The 20,383-nt window shown below is 46.8% G+C and overlaps 1 protein-coding gene across 3 annotated transcripts in view; it reads right to left on the bottom strand.

Annotated features, from left to right (window-relative positions):
- Positions 1 to 194: 194 nt before the first annotated feature.
- Positions 195 to 20,383, bottom strand: part of KMT2A (lysine methyltransferase 2A) — a 41,533-nt gene continuing 21,344 nt past the window's right edge. For 2 of the 3 annotated variants that reach the window (XM_064397983.1, XM_064397985.1), the window contains exons 14-36: positions 19,983 to 20,096; positions 19,485 to 19,669; positions 18,739 to 18,912; positions 17,823 to 17,933; positions 17,502 to 17,575; positions 16,834 to 17,027; positions 16,400 to 16,506; positions 16,120 to 16,257; positions 15,447 to 15,605; positions 15,039 to 15,156; positions 14,881 to 14,959; positions 14,484 to 14,644; positions 13,651 to 13,836; positions 8,757 to 13,053; positions 8,365 to 8,445; positions 7,804 to 7,868; positions 7,252 to 7,422; positions 6,661 to 6,735; positions 6,214 to 6,388; positions 5,718 to 5,825; positions 5,208 to 5,291; positions 4,703 to 4,832; positions 195 to 4,361 (exon numbers count right to left, since the gene is read on the bottom strand). In XM_064397983.1, coding sequence (XP_064254053.1) covers positions 4,086 to 4,361; positions 4,703 to 4,832; positions 5,208 to 5,291; positions 5,718 to 5,825; positions 6,214 to 6,388; positions 6,661 to 6,735; positions 7,252 to 7,422; positions 7,804 to 7,868; positions 8,365 to 8,445; positions 8,757 to 13,053; positions 13,651 to 13,836; positions 14,484 to 14,644; positions 14,881 to 14,959; positions 15,039 to 15,156; positions 15,447 to 15,605; positions 16,120 to 16,257; positions 16,400 to 16,506; positions 16,834 to 17,027; positions 17,502 to 17,575; positions 17,823 to 17,933; positions 18,739 to 18,912; positions 19,485 to 19,669; positions 19,983 to 20,096 — 7,262 coding nt within the window. In that variant the 3' untranslated portion in view covers positions 195 to 4,085. The remainder of the gene's footprint in view (positions 4,362 to 4,702; positions 4,833 to 5,207; positions 5,292 to 5,717; positions 5,826 to 6,213; positions 6,389 to 6,660; positions 6,736 to 7,251; positions 7,423 to 7,803; positions 7,869 to 8,364; positions 8,446 to 8,756; positions 13,054 to 13,650; positions 13,837 to 14,483; positions 14,645 to 14,880; positions 14,960 to 15,038; positions 15,157 to 15,446; positions 15,606 to 16,119; positions 16,258 to 16,399; positions 16,507 to 16,833; positions 17,028 to 17,501; positions 17,576 to 17,822; positions 17,934 to 18,738; positions 18,913 to 19,484; positions 19,670 to 19,982; positions 20,097 to 20,383) is intronic. The other variant, XM_064397984.1, reaches the window with a different exon arrangement.

The following is a 20,383-nucleotide window of genomic DNA, read 5'->3' as shown; positions in this document are numbered from 1 at the left end:
ATCCTATGGCAGCCTGGGCGTGAGGCCCCGCCGCCTGGCCAGGGCCCCCAGCAGTGGCACAAGGTGACCCCCACTCACTGAACCCCCTGTGCAGCCCCTGCTGCTGGCCAGGGGCTCCCACGCCTTGGGAGTGTCCTGGAGAAGGAGCAGCTTCTCAGTTCTCAAGAAGAAATGGAGAGAGCCCTCTGCAGCAATAAACTTGACATGTTTATTAATTAAACTATCACTTAAATAAAAAAAAGTGCATAGAAAATAAACATGTTTAAAAACTCCTTTTTTTTTTTACAACTATGTACACTTTTTATTTTTACATTCAGTCTTTTGCAGAGCTTTCAGCATTTTTTTAAACTATTAAAGTATTTCCTTCTTCCCTGTGGCAGGGAGTTAACACTGATGTACTTTAGACACGTTTCCTCTTTTTTTAAAAAAACCCAAAAAATCAAAGCCAAATAAACCAAAAAAAACAAACAACCAGTAGATTGGAAGAACACAAGAAAAAAAAAAGTTTTGTTATACATGATAAGTTGTCAAGAAATGTATTTCTAGAACATAACCTTGCCTTTGCAGAGCTTTTTTTTTTCTTTTTTTTTTTTTGAAACAATTATTCACCTACCTGTAGTTACTAAAGAGACTGTAAGTTCAATAAAAGAAACACCACAAGTATAGTTCTCGGCCGATAGACGAAGCTACTGTACCTTGTTAAAAAGATACCAGGAAAGCACAGAGCACATTTTTCCCTATATGTAGGTGGTACCCCAACATTCATAACCAAAACGAGAGGAAGGAAAGGAAGAAACCAAGTTGTACAAGTACTGACTGTAACAAGAAGGGCCAGGAAAGGCCAAACCACCCGCTCCCAGCTGCCGGCCCTGGCTGCCAGTGGGGAATGAGCAGCAAGGCTTTCCTGGAGCTGTGAGCAACTGTAACACAATCCTTATCTATAGTGTTAAAGAGAATTAAAAGCCATGAACCGATACTGAACTAGGCTTCATTACACGGTGCATTACTATATTAGTTCCTATATATATTGTATTTATAGTTATAAAAAAATTTGCAAGTGTTGAGAGTGGACCAGTGTATGGGTGAATGGCATGATTCTGCACAGACCGTCCTGCTAAAGAACTTGGTATTGCTTTGAAATGAAAGAAAACCAGAAAAAAAAAAGATACCCAGCCCTTTGCAATGACCCGCTTCTCCTTTAAAAAAAAAACATGTCGGTTTGTACAAAAAAAACCCAAAAACGCCCTAAGGTTCCTTTTTTTAGTATTTTCAGATACCATGATCTGCGTCAGTCCTTATAAAATATACATTCATACACGGGGAGCGGGGTGCTCCTGGCCAGCCCGGGCTGAGGGCGGGCAGGCTCAGCTGCCCAGGCTGCCCCAGCCCTGCTGCCCCACGAGCCCGGGCTGCAGCTCCCCGGGGGTACAGACAGTTTCACTGGCCACAGCGGCTCCTGCCGAGGCAGCCGCATCGGGAATAGCAGCAAAGCGGGCAGCCCGCTGGCTCGGCTGGGCCCGGCGGGAGGAGGGTGCCTGGCACTTGGGTCCTGGGACTCGTGAGGCACGGCGCTCCCCTCGACCCTCCTTCCCACCGCTCCCGGCCCGGGGTGGCTCTGGGCAGCGCTCCCGGTGGAACCTCCTCCTGCAGCCAGGGAATCGGGAGGCGGCAGCAGCGCGGGGGTGAGGAAGCGTAGCTGAGCTCTGGGATAAATTCAGGAGCTTTGCCACGGCGAGGGCTATGCCCCCGCCCCGCGTCAGAAACGGAAGGAAAAGGGCCAAGAGCAGCTGTGCTCCGGGCCGCGGGGCCCAGGTCCCCTGGGTGGGCACTCTCTGGGCTCCTCGAAGTATGTGCGTTCCCAAACTGTCAGTGCATCAAATCATCTCAGTAACAAATGCAGCCTCAACGTGACTTTGCTTTCAACAGTTACCAACAAATTATCCTCACACAGTGCAATAACAAAAGGAAATCGGCAGGTTCTGAACCTCCAAGCGCTGCTTTTCCTTCTCAGGGCAGAGGAAGAAGCCTCAAGACCAGAGAGGCGTGGATGGGGGATGCCCCTCAGAGACCCGGGGAGTCAGCAGGCACTCCCGGCCCCGTCCCCACCAACTGCCAGTGCTGGTTCAGAGCAGCCCTCGGACACACCAGCTCCGGGAAGAGTGGCTCCTGCAACAACTGCAACCACCAGGAAAGCTCGGAAAAGCGAGGGCGCCTTCTGCTTTCCCTTCTGCACAGGAAAACCCATCTGCCTTTGAAGGACAGACTGTGGCAGGAGGTGTGTGTCTCAGACTGGCCTCCCAGCAAAGAGGTGTTGAGGGTCAGGTCTCATCCTGCCTGCTTTTCCTTTTTAAACCCTTGCAGGATACCAGCACGGATAAGGCAGAATCAAACTATCTGCCCGAGTCACACACTGTCCTCCCACAGAGCAAAACTCATACCATGCTGGGCAGCTCTCCCTCCTGCCCCCATCCTTATGGGCAAATACAGTTTAAGGTCCAGTCAACCCTCCCGGAGACAGTTACTGAAGTCAAAAAGGCAGAACAAGAGTAGAAAACAAAACTAAAGCAACCCCCCCACTGGAGAAAGGCTCAGACTGTGTCCAGCCAGGTATTTCCTAGAACCATCCTATGAAAATAAAAAAATCATTAAAAAGAGATTCTCTTAAATTAGGATAATACCACTGTAAAAAGCCTCGTCATAAGTGCTTTCCCCTATGAAGTGCTTCTCATAGAAAAATATACAAAATATATTTACATTTATAAAACCTTAAATACTAAACTGTAAACAGAACAGAGCAGAATCCAATGTTGTCACTGTCAGGCTTGGGTCTCTCATTTGTCTCTCTCTGGTTTTGCTCTGAGGCACAGGGCAGACCCCATGGGAGGAGGACTCCCACTGCTCCAACCAGGACAGTGGTGTCCCTCAACCTGCTCGGGCTGGCCTGGCTCCTCATCCCCTGTGCCCATGCCTCCCGTGCTTCCTATGCGTTGGCCTGGCCTTTGCGGAGAACTTTGGCTCCGTTTTGGTGTCCTTCTGTGTCTTCTGGGGAACACATCATGACTACACCCAGACAAGTGACCGTGACAGGCACCTGGCAGCAGGGCCACTCTCCTGCCAGCCCCACAGGCTGGGACACTGGCACGGCAGAGCAGCGTGGGTGCCTCAGTCCCTCCCAGCTCCTGCTCTAAACGGTGCGCGGCCAAGGCCGGGCTGGCTCACGCTCCCCTCCTCCCTCTGGAAACCTCTGTCGGGTTCCTCGAGACACCACTGGCTGCACCAGGAGCTCGCTGGACACAGGAGGAAGCCAGCTGCTGGAGACAGGACCCAGAGGACCACTTCCCTCCCACATGGCCACAGAGGGAGTGTTGGTGAATGGGAGCCTTTGCTGGCAAAGATTTACAGTGCCCCAACTGCTGGCACAACCCCTCTTTGCCAAAGAATGCCAGCAGTTCCCCTGCTCTTAGGCAGGAATTTCAGAGCAATCTGTCAGCCTAACTCTTCTTGTGTCTAGTTGTGGGCTGCTCTTTTCTGCCCTCCTCACGAGCAGCCAAGCCAGCCCCCCGCACACCTACTCCCACTCACACATAGTGTTCCACACACATGCAGTCCCCAGGGGCTGCTGCGAGGCACAGACCTTCTCCCCAGGAGGCAAGCTCAAACGCTGCACTACCCAACCACTGACTCAGCCCTAGGAAGGAGAGCTCTGGTCAGGAGACAGAGAGGGACACGACCCACAACTGCTGCCCTGTGCCCGGGCCTGGGGTGACCTCCCCTCTCCTCTCCCACTCATTAGCCCCACACTGAGAAACAAATATGGGGGCGGGGGGAAATGAGAATAGCAAAAACATAACCATGCTGAGGATCTTCTCCAGCCGCCCATGTCTCTCACAAGGGTGAGTGTGCACATGCGAGACATGAAGATGTGGACTCGGACAAACACAGCCGCCAGTCTCAGGTCCCTGAGCCCAGTCCATCTTCACTCCTGCTGCCGGCCTCTCTGTCCCGTCCGAGTGGCCGGGAGGGGCTCACTCGAAGCTTTGGTTCACCCCAGGCCCTGCAGGGCTCACTTGCAGCTGACGGAAGTTCTAGTTTAAAAACTTCCTGCACTTCTTGGCACCGCAGTTACAGGGCAGTTTGTTGCTGGCGTCTTCAATGGGGAACTTATAGTCATAGGTGAGCTCTTCCCCTCGGTAGATTTTGCGCATGGCAAAGATGACAATGTGTTTCTGGCCATCGATGTTGATGACCCGGGAGTAGCAGTTGGGCTCGCAGGAGTGGTTGATGAAGCGGGCCGCGTTGCCGTGCATGGTGGCGTCCACCACCTCGGAGTCGTCGATGCGGAACATGTAGCACCCGATGCCCTGGGCAGGGGGGACAGAGGAGGGTCAGTGCAGGCAGGGCAGCACAGCCGCCCCAGCACACAGCCCAGCTCTGGGGGAGTGTCTGCAGCCACTCTCACACACCCCTGCCTGAATCATTTCATCCCCACGCTCACTGAGACTGATCTGAGACCCTGCCCAGACCACAGAAGGGAAAGAAAAGTGCCTCTAAAGCTCCAGCTAGAATGAGAATAACCCAAGAAGTCAGCAAGCACAATTTGAGATGTCCCCACAGAATTTTCATATAGGCCTGTCCTACCTTCACAGCCACTTTCTAGCTCTCCCAAACTCTTTAAGAACATCTGCAAAAGCCCAAAACTCACCTTACTGTCGTAGTATTTCTCTCGTTTGTCAGTGAGGATGGAGCGAATGACATTGCCTGAATATTCGATCACCATCTCACCTGCATCGATGTTCCTTTTGCAGAACAGACCCCGGCCATGGATAGGAGACCTGAAATGCAATAAGAAAAGTGAATTATTTCAAACAAGACAAGCAAAGCTCAAGCACATCAGATTGTAAAGGCAGCAAAAAACAGGCTGAGACAAGGACCACTGTCGTACCGTTAACCCTTCTCTAAGGGAACACTAACAAGAACACCAGGTCACTCTGCCTACATCTGAGCTATTGCCAAGGCAAAGCCAGCAAGGAGCAAGTGGTCTGTGCTGAGGATTACTTTTCAAATTCATAACCTGGGCAGAGAGAAGGAAGAGGGAAAAAAAACCTCAAGACTGCTTTTTCCTCGATTTTGCAGTCTGGCTCCACAGAAGGTTTCCAGTTTCCACCTTCCCCTATCCTATGGGCAATGGCACCAGAGCAAAACCATACCTGTAGACACCAACTGCCTCCTTGGAGGTCTTCTTCAAGTGCCGGAAGCGCATGGGCATCGGCAGATCCATACTGGTTGCCCTCCTAGAACAAAGAGGCACTGCTAAGTGATGACCTGTATTTGAGACTCTGGCCATGTATGATCTGAGGCACTTTGCAAGATGGAGTAGTTAATACACTGTGACACTGCAGCCTACACATAACACAATCAAAATAAGTGCAGTGTTTCCATATATATGTATCTAAAAGATAACTTTCTCCCTTTCCTCCTCAAATTCTCATCAGATTGTTTTCATTAGCAAGGAAAAGAAGCAGTTGAAGGCAGACCAGTCTGGTGGTCACCTTCAGCTGTCACTTCTCTTGTTATTGCAGAAGTCACCTCTATGTCTTGCAGTGCTTGGCAGCTTTCAATGTTTAAATACCCCTCAAAGCACACAACCCTTAACTAAGTGCAATCTGCTCATTTTAACACTCATTTTCCCCTTTGAACCTTTAAGCCCTGCTGCATACCGGGCTGATTTCAGCTGCACTTCTTCTTCCTCCTCGTCATTTGGGTTGTATTCTGGTGGCTGTCGGTGTTTAGACGCCAAGAAATTAAACATGTCAAATGCAGATTTCCTGCAGTTTAAAGAGACCACAGGGAGTTTGGTTTACTGACTGAAAATAAACGTGGTTGCCACAACAGTCTGGCATGTTTACTGTCTCACACCTCCCCTACTCTGCCCTCCCCTAAAGCCCTCTGCATCAGGGCAGACACAGCAGGTTCTGAGAACCTCCAGTAACAGCCCCAGCCAGGAAAGCTTTGTTAAACCAAGCAAAGGGCCACAAAGTGGCACAGGAAAATGTGCAGAATTCGAAGATGCTGCATGGTTGATTGTCATGTGCCAGTTTTTAACATTTATCTGAGAGCTTTAGTGCTGCAGAGATTTGCTGCTCCTGCCCTGCCACAGCACTAGCTATGGAGCCAAAGGGCCATTAACCCAAAACTGACAAGGCTCACACTTGCCTCAGGTGGACTTCGGCCCGAGCAGAGCCGTGTGGGTTCAAAGGAGGTTCATTGGCCTCCTCTGGCTTGTGAAATCTGAACTTGTAGTTGTGGCAGTGCTTTGCTCCATACAGTTGTTCTATCAGGAACACAACAGTATCATGGATAATCCCCAACATCCTCAAACCGTTCACACCTGGAACAAGAAATGGAGCACAACAAACACTAATTATCAGTGCAGACTTGGAGCAGGAAGATACAGCAGCCTGTCAAAAAGAGCTGGGACATCACACAGATGTCACAGCAGCACTGTATTAGCTGTTGCATTCTATGTGAGAGTTTCTAATCCCTCCAGTGGGAAGAAATTACCCTCCATAAAGCCTGCAGCAGTTCAACTGGAACTATTAAGAGTCTGAGACCCTCACAGAAAGATCTGTTTGCTCTCCTGTGCTCAGCACAGGCTGTTACCTGCAAAGGACAGCTGCTTCAGGCGGGCGTTCGAGCGGGCCTCTTGCACCTTGTCAGTCAGTGACTTCCAGGCATCTGCAGCACACACACAGATCACAAATGGTGACAGGGTATCCAAGTGCTGGGATACTTGCATTTAAATAAACTAATTGGAGAACATGAAGTTTCCAACTTTCCACAGGCCATAAATTAAGATCCTTGGATCCAATTGCTTTCATCCTCTTGAAAATTCACATTGGCATAAGGCAGGGTGCTCAGCAATTGGTCTGGAGGAAAAGTCTGGACACCCCATACTCCACTGTGATCCACACTGCCTGTTTCTTGACAAACTACAGTTCAACATCATTGGCCAATTGATAAAACAAAATGGGTCAGTGATATATATAATGGGTCACTGAATACATTATGTTGCAAAATAAAAATATAATAGAATCCAGATATTATCAGGAACTAGGATTGCTCTAGGGCTTTAAACCAAGAGATTTCTCTTTATTTTTTAAAAATCTATAAATAAAGCAAATAAGAGGTCGTCAGAAGTAATAATTTTACTTCTAGTAAGGACAGCTAAAACCAACACTGCACGGTTCTCACCTTCAATGCTTTCTGCGCAGATCTGAAAACCATCGTCACTAGAGATCTCAAAAACCAAACCTTTTTTTGGTTTCTTTTCGCCAAGACACTCTTTCCTCTTTTGTTCTTGCTGAAGCCAAAACATAAGAGGGGAGCTGAAAGTGCTCTCTTCTTCCTCAAGAGCTTTTGAGCCTAGAAAAGACAGAAGCCAGCATGAAGATGGGAATGGAAAGAACAATGATTTTTACACCTGGTGTTCCATGATTGAAAATAACTTACTAACTTGCCTTTTCACCAGCAAATTCAGTCAAGAAAAAGATTCTAGAGTGTTGCAGTAAGAGTGTGAAATCTCAAGTGCTGAAATTCTCACAAACTAAAATCAGAGACAAAACTATTTGTCCAAGATCTACAAATAGCCAACAAACCTTTCCTGCCCTTATAGCAAGGGTAACACAAGCTAATAGCTCTGACCTTTTCCTGACAGAATGACAAACACAAAAATCAGATCTTCAAACATCACTTTCCCAGTCCTGGAGAATTCCAAGACTAGGTGTTTTTGAAGAAGTGACATACCTGCATTTTCTTGCTCATTTATTGAGTTCTGTGTTGATTGAGGTTCTGGGACCACAGCCGGTTGCCTTGGGAGGGAAGGAGGAGAACATGGAATAAAATAGCTAACAACCTGCCTCATTTCCTCACCAATCCTGAGCAGTAGTCTTAGACAGATACAAGAATCTTTTTCCAGGTCAAGTGTTCTGGTATCAATTCAGTTGGAAAAAGATTCTACTCAGTAGTATTTCTTTTTGCAGCCTCTATCAGTCTGTGGGCAGCAGCCTAATCCCACACAGCCTGTGACCTGCTCTCTGTGTCAGCCCCACTCAGGATTACAGTGCAGGCCAGCACACAATCAGACACTGCTGAATGAGCATCTCCTCAGCAGGCACTAAGCTTCCCAGAACTACATGCAGCTTAATGCAAAATGATTCCATATTGCATCAAATTGTGACTGTACATTCCCCACCGAAAGCTCCCCAGGGGTTTTAACTAGGAATGCCAGACTTCCTGCATTCTCCAAACAAATGTCCTTCAGCTCAAGTGAGCAGAATCCCATAGAAAGGTCTGTTCAACTCTTACCCTGCAGACTGCCCGTGTGGCTTCTGCAACGGCTGATCTACGCTGGCTGCGTCCTGCACATCTGCCTTCACAGCAGGAGTCCTGGAAGAAAAAGATTTGGGAACATTCAAAGTATCTGCCAACCCATGTGTGCCATAAATGAGACTGGAAAGCAGGAATGGATCCACTGGGAGCTGCCAAGATGGATTTGGCAGTTCTGCAGAATTATACAAGTAGCAACAACAGCTTGTAAGATAGAGAGAACCAGATCACGCTTCCAGCTCCGCATCAGAACCAAAAGCTGCACTTCACCATTTGCCTTGACTTGCACAACTTGCTGGAGAAACTAGTGCAAGATTCTCCCAAACTGTTACAAAACCCCTGGGATGAGCAAAACCAAACTCTCCTCTTACCCTGTAACTGAGACCTGGGGTACAGCAACAGCCCCTTTTTCGGGAACGTGAGCTTCAGAAGAACCAGCCCATGCGTGAGAAGTTTTGTGCTTCTTTCCATTGCCTTTGTCTAACAATGGCTGGATGCGTTTGACTTTTGGCTTCATTTTTGTGGCACCCAGCACAGAGCTACTCGCAGACTGCTGACCAGGTGATGGGGAGCCTCCTGGAGATGCTGAGCTGGCATGCATCACTGATGAGGAAGCCTTGCTTTGTTCGAGTCCAGTATTGTTTGGAACATCGACCAGCTGTGGAAAGCTCGACAACTGCGTTGTCGCCGAAACTGTGCTAAGGTCCAGCTGGGAGGATGCAACCCCAGTTTTGTTGCCTAAAAGCTGTGTCATGTGCTGCAGCTGGTACGAGCCTTCTGGGTCAGCAGACGAAGGAGCGACTGTCATGCCCATTGTCTGTGCTGAGGGTAGAACACATATGCTTGATGCTGCTGTCATGGCTGCTGTAGATGGAGTCTGAGATGCTCCCAGCTGTGAAAACATCCCAGAACTTGGTGGCAAAGTCATATGCTGCTCCTGAAGGCCAAGGCTTTGCTGACTAGCTTTGATCAGGAGGTTGCTTATCGAACCAAGGTCCCCCAATAATCCAGGGCTTGTTAAGGTTACTGAGCTTTGTCCCAAAACGTGACCAGGAACTGACCCCCCAGTACTAGGGGCTGCTGTGGCCTGCATGGATACGACATTCAGCACTGAGGAACTCGATGTAAGGCCTGATACAGGCCCTGCTGGGAGGTGACTGGCATCTGCACCAATAATGCTGGGAGACGTGCTGACTGCAGTAGTGGTCCCACCTTGTGGGAGCAAAGATGTTTGCTCGAAATACATGACCCCAGACTTTGACCTTTTGATAATATTGGGAACGGTTCTATGGGATGTTGAATTCGCAATGGTTCCCAAGTCCAGCGGGTGGTTAGAAATCTGAGAAGGAGCAAAATTAATTAAGGTCATGTTGGAGACCATATCAGAAGGAGCTATAGCAGAAGGGGTTCCAGAAGGAGCCAACTTCTTGTTCTTCCGTGACTGCAGACGAGATATGGGCCGTTTCTTGCCCAGGGCAGCAGCTGGTGTAGAAGCAGCAGTACCAAGGTCTGTCCTCTGACTAGCTTCAGACACTAAGAGCTGAGGATCAGGGGGTGGCTGCACCCCGATTAGAAGACCTGGTGAAGGACTGCTGATGTTTGGTGGGAAGCCTGTCTGAGCAGGCGTGGGGAAGGGATGTATATGCTGGTGATGGGACATGGGCAGTAGACCCTTGCTCGTGGGAGGGAATAATGACTGAGATGGAGGCAAGCTCGGATTCAGTCCTGTGGTCAGCGTGAGCCCACTCCCCATGGGCCCCAGCACTGAAGTGTTGGTTTCCATCACACTCTGTGCAGAACTAACAGAAGGTGTTAACTGTATCTTTTGGGTGACACCGTTAGGAAGAGTTTGGAGGACGTACAGGGGCTGCATGTTTTGATTAACTACCAGAAGTTTTTCTGCGGCTGGCTTGAGGTGGGGTGGTGTTGTCTGCACTGCAGCGTTGGAGATTTGCGAGGGGCCAGGGCTGTCAGTGGAGTTTGGCACATACTTCTGGCCCTGGAGGGGAACAGTGGGTGATACTGGCACCTGGATACCCGGGGTCCCACTGTTTCTTGTTAAATCTTGGTTGCTGCCATGCCCTTGCTCGACAGGGCCGCAGGCTGGGCTGGCTATATGCTCTGCATCTATGTGACCCTGGATGAAGTGATCAGGAGTCATGTGTCCTTCAGGGCTTGGGTCTACCCCTGGACTCAGGAGAGCTGCGTCACCTTCTCCTGAGGCAGATTTTTCTGTGACTGTCACTCTCTTCTCCCCAGACTCTGTGGAAGGTATGGCAAGCATTGACCTCTCTCCTGAGGAGGAAAGTGAAGACTCCGAAATGACGGCAAGCCTGTTGTGATTTTGGCTGGGCACCGTAGGGCTGCGAGTGGTCAGAACAGAGAGATCAGAAGGAAGTTCCAGTGGCAATTCAAACTGCTCCTCTGCTGATATGGAGGAAGAGACACTGCTGTCCACTGGTTCGGCGGTGGGCAGCTGCTGGGAGAACACCTCAAACAATCCCATATCCTTGCCCCGGTTGCTGTCAAGACCTAAACCTTCTCCAAGCGTCAGGAGTTCAGATGATGAGGACTCCGGACTTTCTCCCAAGGCTTGCATAGATGGTGTGTTCTTCAGCACGAAGTCCATGATGTCAGAAGGGAGTATGTTCCCACAGTCGTCGCTGTTGTTGTTGTCAGAGTCGGATTTCAGAAGTTCTGTGTTGAAGGTGTCCAGTAAGGTCTTGTCAGCAGGTGTGCTTGCATGAGCCCTGCGGCCTGTTTCCAACGAGCTCAGCTGTGCTTCCAGAGAGTCCTGACCCTGAGCTTTGACCCTGCTCACAGGGTGGCAGTTATCAATCTTGGGGTCGGTCTTGTGGACGGTGGAGCTCTTGGTGACTTGCACTTTCTCACCAGCTTCTTCAGCTCTATCCAGCTTTAAGTTCTCTGTCCCATTCTCTTTGCCACTCCTTTTAGATACCTGGCTGACTTTTCTGGTTGTTGCCGTGACACTTGTATCACTTTCAGTTCCATCATCCACACCATCTAGCTGTGAGATTTTTGGAAGATCACACTGCTCCTCCTCCCTGAATAAGCTATGGGATGCGAGCCTCTCCTCTGTGTTTGAGGAAACCACTGTCCTTGTGAAGTTGTAGTAGTACAAGTCATCTTCATCTGATGTGCTCAAGTCATCTGCTCCATCCACCTGTCCTTCTGCAGACCGCTTCCCTCGCTTCTTGCCAGTTGAGTTACTGTAGAAGGGAATGTCTTCCTCTCCGTAGGACCTCACACCATACAGAGGAGTCAATCCAAAGAACATATTGGATCTGGCCCGAGCACTTCTCCTTGGATACCTCCGCTTGTATGAGCTTTCTTCTTGAGCTTTAGCACCATCCTGGAGCATCAAGCTGTTATCTTGAATGGCCAAATTTTCATATGTGTTATTCTGAGATTCCTGTGCTGGTGGTTCATTTGGACTTCCCTGAATTACAGGGTTCTCTTCCAGGCTTTCTGAAGCTGAGGAGGGCTCTGCCAAAGCAGCCAGGTCTGCCCCTGCAGACTGAGTTTCAGCATCACTTTCCTGCTGTGCACTTTTGGACTGGTTGTCGCTTTCCATTTTGAGAGGAGTCAGAGTAACTTTAACAGTGCGTTTCCTGGGTGCCTGGGATTCCTTAGGGGCTGTTTCAGCCTGCACTGCAGACCCTTTAGATGGCCCTTGTGAAGATGGAGACTTCTCACCAGCTTTTTCAGCAGGAATATTATTACATAACCTCTGACTAATTTGTTCAGTTGCCAAACCCTGATTGCCAAAGTCTGGTTTCAGTTCATCACTGCCCACTGGTTGACTTGTCTCTGTAAGAGATTTCAGGGAATGCTTCTCTTTAAAACTGTCTTTCATTAATTTTTTGCCTTTATGACGTTTATCTCTGGGGGCAGTAACTACCTGCTCACTTGCTGCAGGAGATCTATTGTTTACCCCAGCAGCCTTCAACGTTTTTGCATCTATCTCATCAACCACAGTCGTTTTCTCTGGCTGTAAAGGTTCCACGTGCTGATCTCTGTCTTTCCTTGGGCCTCTCTGATGCAAAGGTGGAAAGGGTATTGCTTCTTTGGAAGAAAATGATCCTGAACACTCTTGAAAGGTTCCTATTTTATTCATTTCCGTGGCTGATGAACTGGTTGGCTGAGTGGACACTTTGGAGCTTCCTCCAGAAACAAAAGTATGAGACAAATAATCTGGGTCCTTTGAGGTTTTCATTTTCTCTCCCTTAGAAGGTGCACCTTTGGCTACTAAATCTGAACTGCTGGAATGTTTCCCTTCTGTAGACTGAGATGAATCCAGCTGGTAAGTTTTATTTCCAGTTGTAGCCACTGTTTTCTGGGAGCTTGAACTGGCAGAGCAACTTTGAACTGGAGCACTTGGAGGACCTGTGCTTGCTGACCCCACAAAGCGGTCAGTACTTTTGGCAGCAGGTTCATACTCTGAAGAGGCCCCCACGCTGGAAACTGAAGACACACTGTGCCTGGAGTAAGTGTTCCCAGCTCGTGTAGGGGAAATCATCCGGAGTTTGGATTGTTGCTGTGACAAAGAAGAGGTGCTGTGTCTCCGAGAACCAATGCTCTTAAGTCCCGAGGACAGCAAAGGATCTCCTACTGTCACTATTTCATGGGTCACTGGGGTAGGACTTCCTGAGGAACAAAGACAAGAAAGACTGTCAGGTGATCTTAAACCTTCACAATGAATGCACATCTAATTCCTTCATACAAAACATAAGAAATTAAAACCCAGCAAATCAACATGAACACACTGTGGTTATACTTCAGATAGATGTTAAAAACCTGATACCATCAACCAGGATTCATCAAGTTTGTATCTTAGGGTTTGGTATCTCAAGATGTGAATTTTCAACATCAGTTTGAAAGAAAACATTAGTCAGAAACAGGTGGTGAATGACACTACCAGATTTCTGATTCTCTCTGGAAAAATACTGAGATATTAAGTGCCTAACAGGTATCACAGTGTTTTTGGCTCACCACTACTATATGGTGCAAATCCTGCCTCTTCTTCATCCCAACGGAATGTTTGTTTTAGTTGTACATTTCTCTGCAGACCATCTCTACTGTGTATTGCTAGAACTTCCTCTCCTCTACCTATTGCCATTTCACTGCTTTCTCTAAAAACAGTAAACTAAACGCCTCATTCTGAAAGAAGCCAAGAAAGACAGGAACTAAACCAAAAATATTACCACAATAAATCTCAACCAAAATCAGCAGCACCAGAAATACCTGCGGAGGGTAACGGCCGTGAGCCAGGAGACCTCTGTGCAGAGGGGTAACTTGGCACCCTGATCCTGGGACCCTTGGAGACCACCGGGTAGTAGCAGGAACTAGAGGTCTGAGAATGCAAGGGACGATCTGGTGATGGTGGGTTTACAATTTCAGGTGTACTTCGGGTGTCTTTAGGAAGAATTTCTGTTGTTGTGTAAAAGAGAAACAACAGTATAAGCCATCACTGAGCCCTAGAAGTTACTATCTGATAAAGTATATATTACTGTCATGTTCCACTTGGAGAATCACGGTATTTGTTAAATAAACACAAAGTCAAAGATCTGACATCAGATGATGTCTGGTTTCTTCTCGTAAGAACATTTTCAAATACTTGTAGCAATTGTTCCTCTTACACATGAAATTCCACTATATATTTATAGAGTTTAAGATCCTGTGTTAACAATGACAACAACTATAAAAATTTTAAAAATCTTTCACAGCTTTACCCTTGGATACAAGGAAGCAATTTGGAAATACAGAACCACAATAAAACTATTCAACATTGTATTGAATAAACCCCATATCACAGACCAACACCAACACTCCAAACACAGTTTGAAGTTTTAGATCACTAGAAAATTCTCTGATTGTAGGCTAAAAACCATCCCTACAGCAGTGTTTGTTTGGCTCAAGTTTTCAAAGCAGTACATCCAAGAGCTTAAAGTCTTGAGATGCTGTAAAATGGAAGCCTGAATTGGATTCTAGCCCAAATTTAAGAGATTTGGTTTAAGAGATGCACTATGGCAGAATCATACAGAGAATTTACTTCTATGAAGTCTTTAAAAGATTACCTGTAAGGGGAACTGGGCTATGGGCAATTGTTCTATTATCATCATGCTCTACAGTGCTGTTGATGTCAGGTTCTACGACCGGAGGCCGGCACTCCATGATCTTGCAGGTATACACACAGCGCTTCCTGGCATCTGTTGTGCTCCAGTACACCCTGGAGCACCTGGAAGGAAATTCAAACAAACCAATTTACTCAACAGTTGAGTAAACCTCATTTCTGTTCTAAATCTTCCATTTCTCAAAACTACATTGGTCAAAGCCCTCCTGGCAGAACACACTGTCCTTCATCAGACTCAGGTGAAGGAAAAACCACAGTCAATTTCCCCATATGTTACCTCAGTGCTTGTTTGATGTGAAATATACTGAAAGACATCAAGTCTTGAAACAGCATATACTCACTGATAGCCGATGGGAAACAACTTATCTTCACAGTCTGAGAGGTCATTCAGAATTCCTAAGCAGTCAATTGTCATTGAACCTGAGCAGAGAGAGGAACAGTTCTGTGAACCAGATTCCAGCACCAAAGGTGGATCAAGCATCCAGAGACTAGATCATACCAATCATCATGTGGATGTTCTCTGGTTCCAAGCCACTAAGAAATTTTCTTCTCAAACTGATCCCTTCAAAGTCCACAAAAACTCTCCTAAGAACTTCAAACCCATTCTCAGGAACCACCTGGAACAAGAACCAACAAAACTACTAGTTAATTAAAGGAACCACCACATGTATGCTACACAGTTTGTCCTACTTGAACCTTATTTTGGTCTTTTGGTTTTTGAACTACCACACAGCACCACTTGCCAAACTTCCCCAAGCCACTTGTATTACTGACTTATTTTTAAGAGAATGCGGTCCAGTCCTTGTTAGCAAGAAACACATTTAACATAAACTTCTAAAAAGTGCTCATAGTTACAGGCTAACCCCACCTTCAGAGAGTGGGGCAGAGAGTCAAAGAAGAATCTTACCTCTCCTTTGATCAAGTCACGATGCCTCTGGCAATAAACTTTCTTATCATCCAGAAAGACACAGTTCTTGACTCGTGAGCACATGAAATGATAGTTACTGGTGCAGGAAGTGAGGCAGCAGCCCACTGTGGCGCCTGACTTCTGGCAGAACTCACACCTCTGCAAAGGCAAAAAAGAAAAAAACAAAAGTTTAATCTCTTCTAAAACCAGACCACCACTGCTGTTGTCAGTTGGGGTTTTCTGGCACAGACAGAAGTTTAGAGTAATGCTTGCTCTCCCGCTTCATTGCTGCTCCATTTCACTACAGTGACTCACACACACAAGCGAGAGACATGGAGGAGGAGGTGAGAGGAAGTAGAATTCCTCACATGGAACAACTTTTTCATTTGTGGACTGGTTCTTCCAGGCCCTTCCCAGACCTTCCTGCTTGTGCTTCATATCCAGTCCTCACATTTGCAAGCTTCACTTGGTCTCCACAATATTTCTGAACTGAGCAAGGATAAACTAACTTTCCAAATATCTTCAGTCAGTTCTACTATATATAGTGTTAAAAAGTATTGCAAGGAAAGGACAGAGAAGAACAAATGCACATAAGCCATCTTTTAGCTGGGCTCCCATCTTGTGATTCCAAATCAGCATGAAGTTTAACAAAGTGTTCTTTGCTTGTACCCACCAGCTGCTTTCCCCGGATAACAGCCATGTGCACATTTTTCAGAGAACCATCATCATCTTCAAACACTTCTGCTGACCACAAAGCACAGTTCACATGTGTCCATTCATTTTGGCCAATATAGAGAAGACGTCCAGCATCCTGAAGAACAGGAGGAAATGTTCTCTTCAGATTTCCAGAAGACACAACAACGCACAAAACCCATCTAGCCTATCCACAGTACCAAATCCACAGCACTGCTTAAATGGGCTCCTACCAAAAGGGGAAAGGGGCAGATACTCACGTTAGCACTGTCATCACCATATTTCAGGCACAATGCACACTGCCTGTTGTCTTCCACATCTGGAGGTGGGTTCAGTTCAGGACTATCCTCTCTGCTCCTGTCAGAGCCTTAAGAATTAAAAGAGAGAACAATATTTATTCTTGAAATTCAGGGTGGCAAAAATTAATCTGGACAGATTGTCAGTACGTGAACACAGTAGAAGAGTTTTCAATAGCCAGCTTGGAAAGCAAAGCACATTTCAGCCTCTGCACAACCTCCATTCTCAGGGGAAAACACGTGGGTGCAAAAGCATTCTTGGGTCCAAGCTCAGCTCAGAAACACCTCATATGTTACTGCCTCTGAATGATTTCAGGTCACAGAGGTCTCCAAGACAGCTGCACTTCTGGGTTTGGGATTGGCAGTCCTGACAACTGATGGGCAATCAGCTCTCTTACCAGAGATGGGCGGTGTAGGAGGATGCAGAGGAGTTGGTGAATCTGGCTCTCCAGGCCCTCTGAGTTTCGGAGCTGGAATGATTTTCTTCATCAGAGGGGGCTGTTCAGTGCGGCTGCTCTCTTCACGCTCCTGCCACTGAGCATAATTATGGTCGAGCGATGGGGGCAGCACCGCGTTCGGCAACATACCACTGCTGGGATGCAGCAAGGAGTCAGTGTCACACCCGGCTGCACCAGAGGGCCTCACGCCCTGCCTCTCTGACATGCACCCCCCAGCAACAGCTCATCAACTACCTACAGCCCGCACATGTTCCCCACCAGTCACATTTTAAGGTTAGTGGTGTGGCTGTCTGCTTCTTTGAAGGGTAACAGATGCAGGGGGGCAACCCAAATGGGGGTGTGAGGAGAGGGAAGGAAGGTCAGGACTGACAAGCCAACACACAGTACACCTAGTTCTAATTAAGAGTTTTGGTTACTCTGCTTAAAACAAAGAAGTGTGTATAAAACATGGGAATGGGATTACTGTGTAACTTATTACAGAAAAAAAAGGAAAAGAAAAAAAGGAAAAACAGAAATTCCAACTCCACAAACAGGCTCTTTCAATATGTTTTGCTTGGCCAGCTGGCAAACGGCAGGGTGTCACAGTTGGATACAGAACAATTACTTACTTGCTTGTTACTTTATTTGGCTCCCAAAATCTGGACTTTTTTACACTGAACCATGGAAAAACACGCTCCATTTGCTAAAGGAAAACAACATCCCATTAGAAAAGTTAGACAACATACCAAAAACTTCAAAGATATTCAGCCAAGATGTACTGTAAATGCACAACTAGTAACATTTCATTAACATTAACCACTCTGACAATGTATTATTTTATTCCTGGAAACACCCAAGCAAGGTTAAATGTGGTAGCCCTTTAGACTCCAGCATCAACAAGCAGTGGTAGGATACCAAGCAGATTTCAAAGTAACTGCAGGCCAGCTCACCCGAATAAAGAAGGACTTGACCATGCTGTTGGCTTTCTTAATCTCTGGCTGCCCGCCATCAGCATTAATGGCTGCTTGAATTATCTTCACGATGTCATCACTAAAATCCAACTGCAAGAAATCCACAAAACTTCACATTAACAGGATTGTCTTTTGCACAGCTATACCATCCACTAATTTTTTAAGACAATGTTCAAGTGAACATTCAGATGACTGTAAGACTGAACCAGAGCATCAGCTTAAAAGCAGAAAGGGAATTTGGCTGTGAAGAAGCAAGAAGACCTCTAAATTTGTAAACTGACTGGCACAGCTGCTACACCCACAACCATACACTTCAGCTGACTGCTGACTGGTTTTAAATCTGCTAAACTAGCTGTCTCATGAGGATTTGGTCAAAACCTGGCACCACAACATTTGCCACTTTGCAATATAAAGTGCTCCTCAAGACTACAAATTCTCTAGGAAAAAAAAAAAAGGAAAAGGCTGGTCTATGCAAAGAGAATCGATCTGGTCAACACTAGCACTTTTTGTAAATGACCCCTGAAGAGATCAGCCCTCCACCCACGAATCCTTAGTTTCCAGCTAACCAATTGCATCAGGGCTATTTGGCCAGACCTTCAGTCAGAATTTTCATGTTCAAGATGACCAGAACACTTATTTACATAAATGTCTGACTAAGAGCAAACTGGGGTCTGACCAAGTACCACTGCTGGCTGTAGAGAGCCCCACAAAAGCATCAATTACGTGTGTCTGGACCAATATTAACCAATGCCAGCCACAACTACTTTTAGCAGGACAATAACCTGCTTCCTTGTTCCTAAAGAAAAGGCTTAAGGTGCTCAGTTATGAACACCATATGTGATAAAGCAATTCACAGTGTCTAGTAATAGAGTGAAACACGACAACTTTGACATACCACAGAAATGTAACTTCCTTGATCCATTTTTTTTTTCACTCCTTCCAGATCCAGAGGTTGCTGCTCCTCCTGTTTAGTGACTTCTGTTAGGACAGGAGGATCGGGACCCTCAGGAGAGCTTCTGGATGGGATACTCTCTTCTGTCTCAGGATTTAAATCAGGCGGTTTTGCTGCCTGTGAACACCAGCAAGGAGACAGAGGGATGTTAACCATTGAAATGCAGCTGCTCCTGATGATACTCTTCCAAGCCCATTTACTGGTCCAAAGACTCTTGCTAATGAAGGAAAGGAGACCCGGGTTCTGAATTTCTGTCCAAAATGTAGGGGCAACAAATAAAAGCTCTTAACCAGTTTTCTGCTGAGACCTGTAAGGTGCACAGCAGGACAGAACCATCAAGCATAAGGATCAAACTCACTGCTCAGAAGTCTTATTTCTGAGTGCATATTGCAAAACAAAGATCCTGTTCTTCTGTCAGAAAAGAACCTTCATCAGCACAGAGCTAAATCCTCCTATTCCTTGAAGAACTTTACCCCATTTTTCTTTCAGCTTCCAAGTTGTATCAGATACCCACTTCTCTGCTTCCAAAGGAATTGACAAAAGAAAGAAAAAATATAACTCAATCACAGCACGTGTTGTTTGAAGTATGATGCAGATACTTCTGCATGAGGCACAGCAACACCTCAACAACTCAGCTGAATGCCATGTACATTTCATGCCACAGTAACAGGGCACAGGCTCCAGCTTACCTGTCGATACCGCAGCAAGTGGCTGGTGGTTCTGGAATTCAACAGGGCTGTTAAAACCTGCTTCAAGGAAATCTGCAGCTCCTTTTCCAGTGCCAGACGCCACTCTGCAGGATGCTGCTCTGTACAGTTAATGCAGGTGTATGCAACGCTCTCGGGCAAGTTGGAGAGTATCTCATACATTTCATCTGGAGACAAAAGAACATGAGAAAACCATCTGAATTGCTTCACTGAAGGATACAGGAAAAATCCCTGCCCTGAACCTACTGCCTGAGACTTTTCAGTGACAAAAGCCCCTTGTACAACCAATTGAGGGACACTGCCTTTGAGGATCGTGTGCTTTCAGGATGTCACTGTTATTCCACAGGTATTTTTCAGGTAGGTCACACCAGGTGAGTGTGTTAAAGTAACACTCTTAGAAAGGTCCAATACTTGATTGCTTTGATTAGTCTAATCACTGCCTCATGTTCCTCAGTACGGAGGGGATGAGGATTTCCTTACCAGAAAGGTTTTCACATTTGGAGTGGACCCAGCGGTCGCATTTCCCACACTGCATCATCTTGCTCTCGTAGTCGTCATCATCGTAGCATTTGTCACAAAGAGGACAAAAATTTCCTGCAAACAAAATGGGATCTTATCAGATGCCTGGATGCCAAAAACACCTTAAAGGCTGTGTGGTTACTTACTGAGGTGCTAAGAAAGCAGCTCCAAACACCCCTCCCAGTAAACTGCCAGCACAGCTCCCTCTACTGTTACAAGGCTACAAGAAGACCATCAACTACTTTAGAATTCCATGGCTGGACAGCCATTGTTTGGGCATGGCAAGACTAACAAAATACTATGTGCAAGAGCAAAATGAAAGGACAAAGATGACTAATAGGCAAGAAATTAGGCGGAACATT

Source organism: Passer domesticus, chromosome 23 (genome assembly GCF_036417665.1).
Source record: "Passer domesticus isolate bPasDom1 chromosome 23, bPasDom1.hap1, whole genome shotgun sequence".
Classification (NCBI taxonomy): domain Eukaryota; kingdom Metazoa; phylum Chordata; class Aves; order Passeriformes; family Passeridae; genus Passer; species Passer domesticus.
This window is presented reverse-complemented; position numbering and strand designations above follow the sequence as displayed.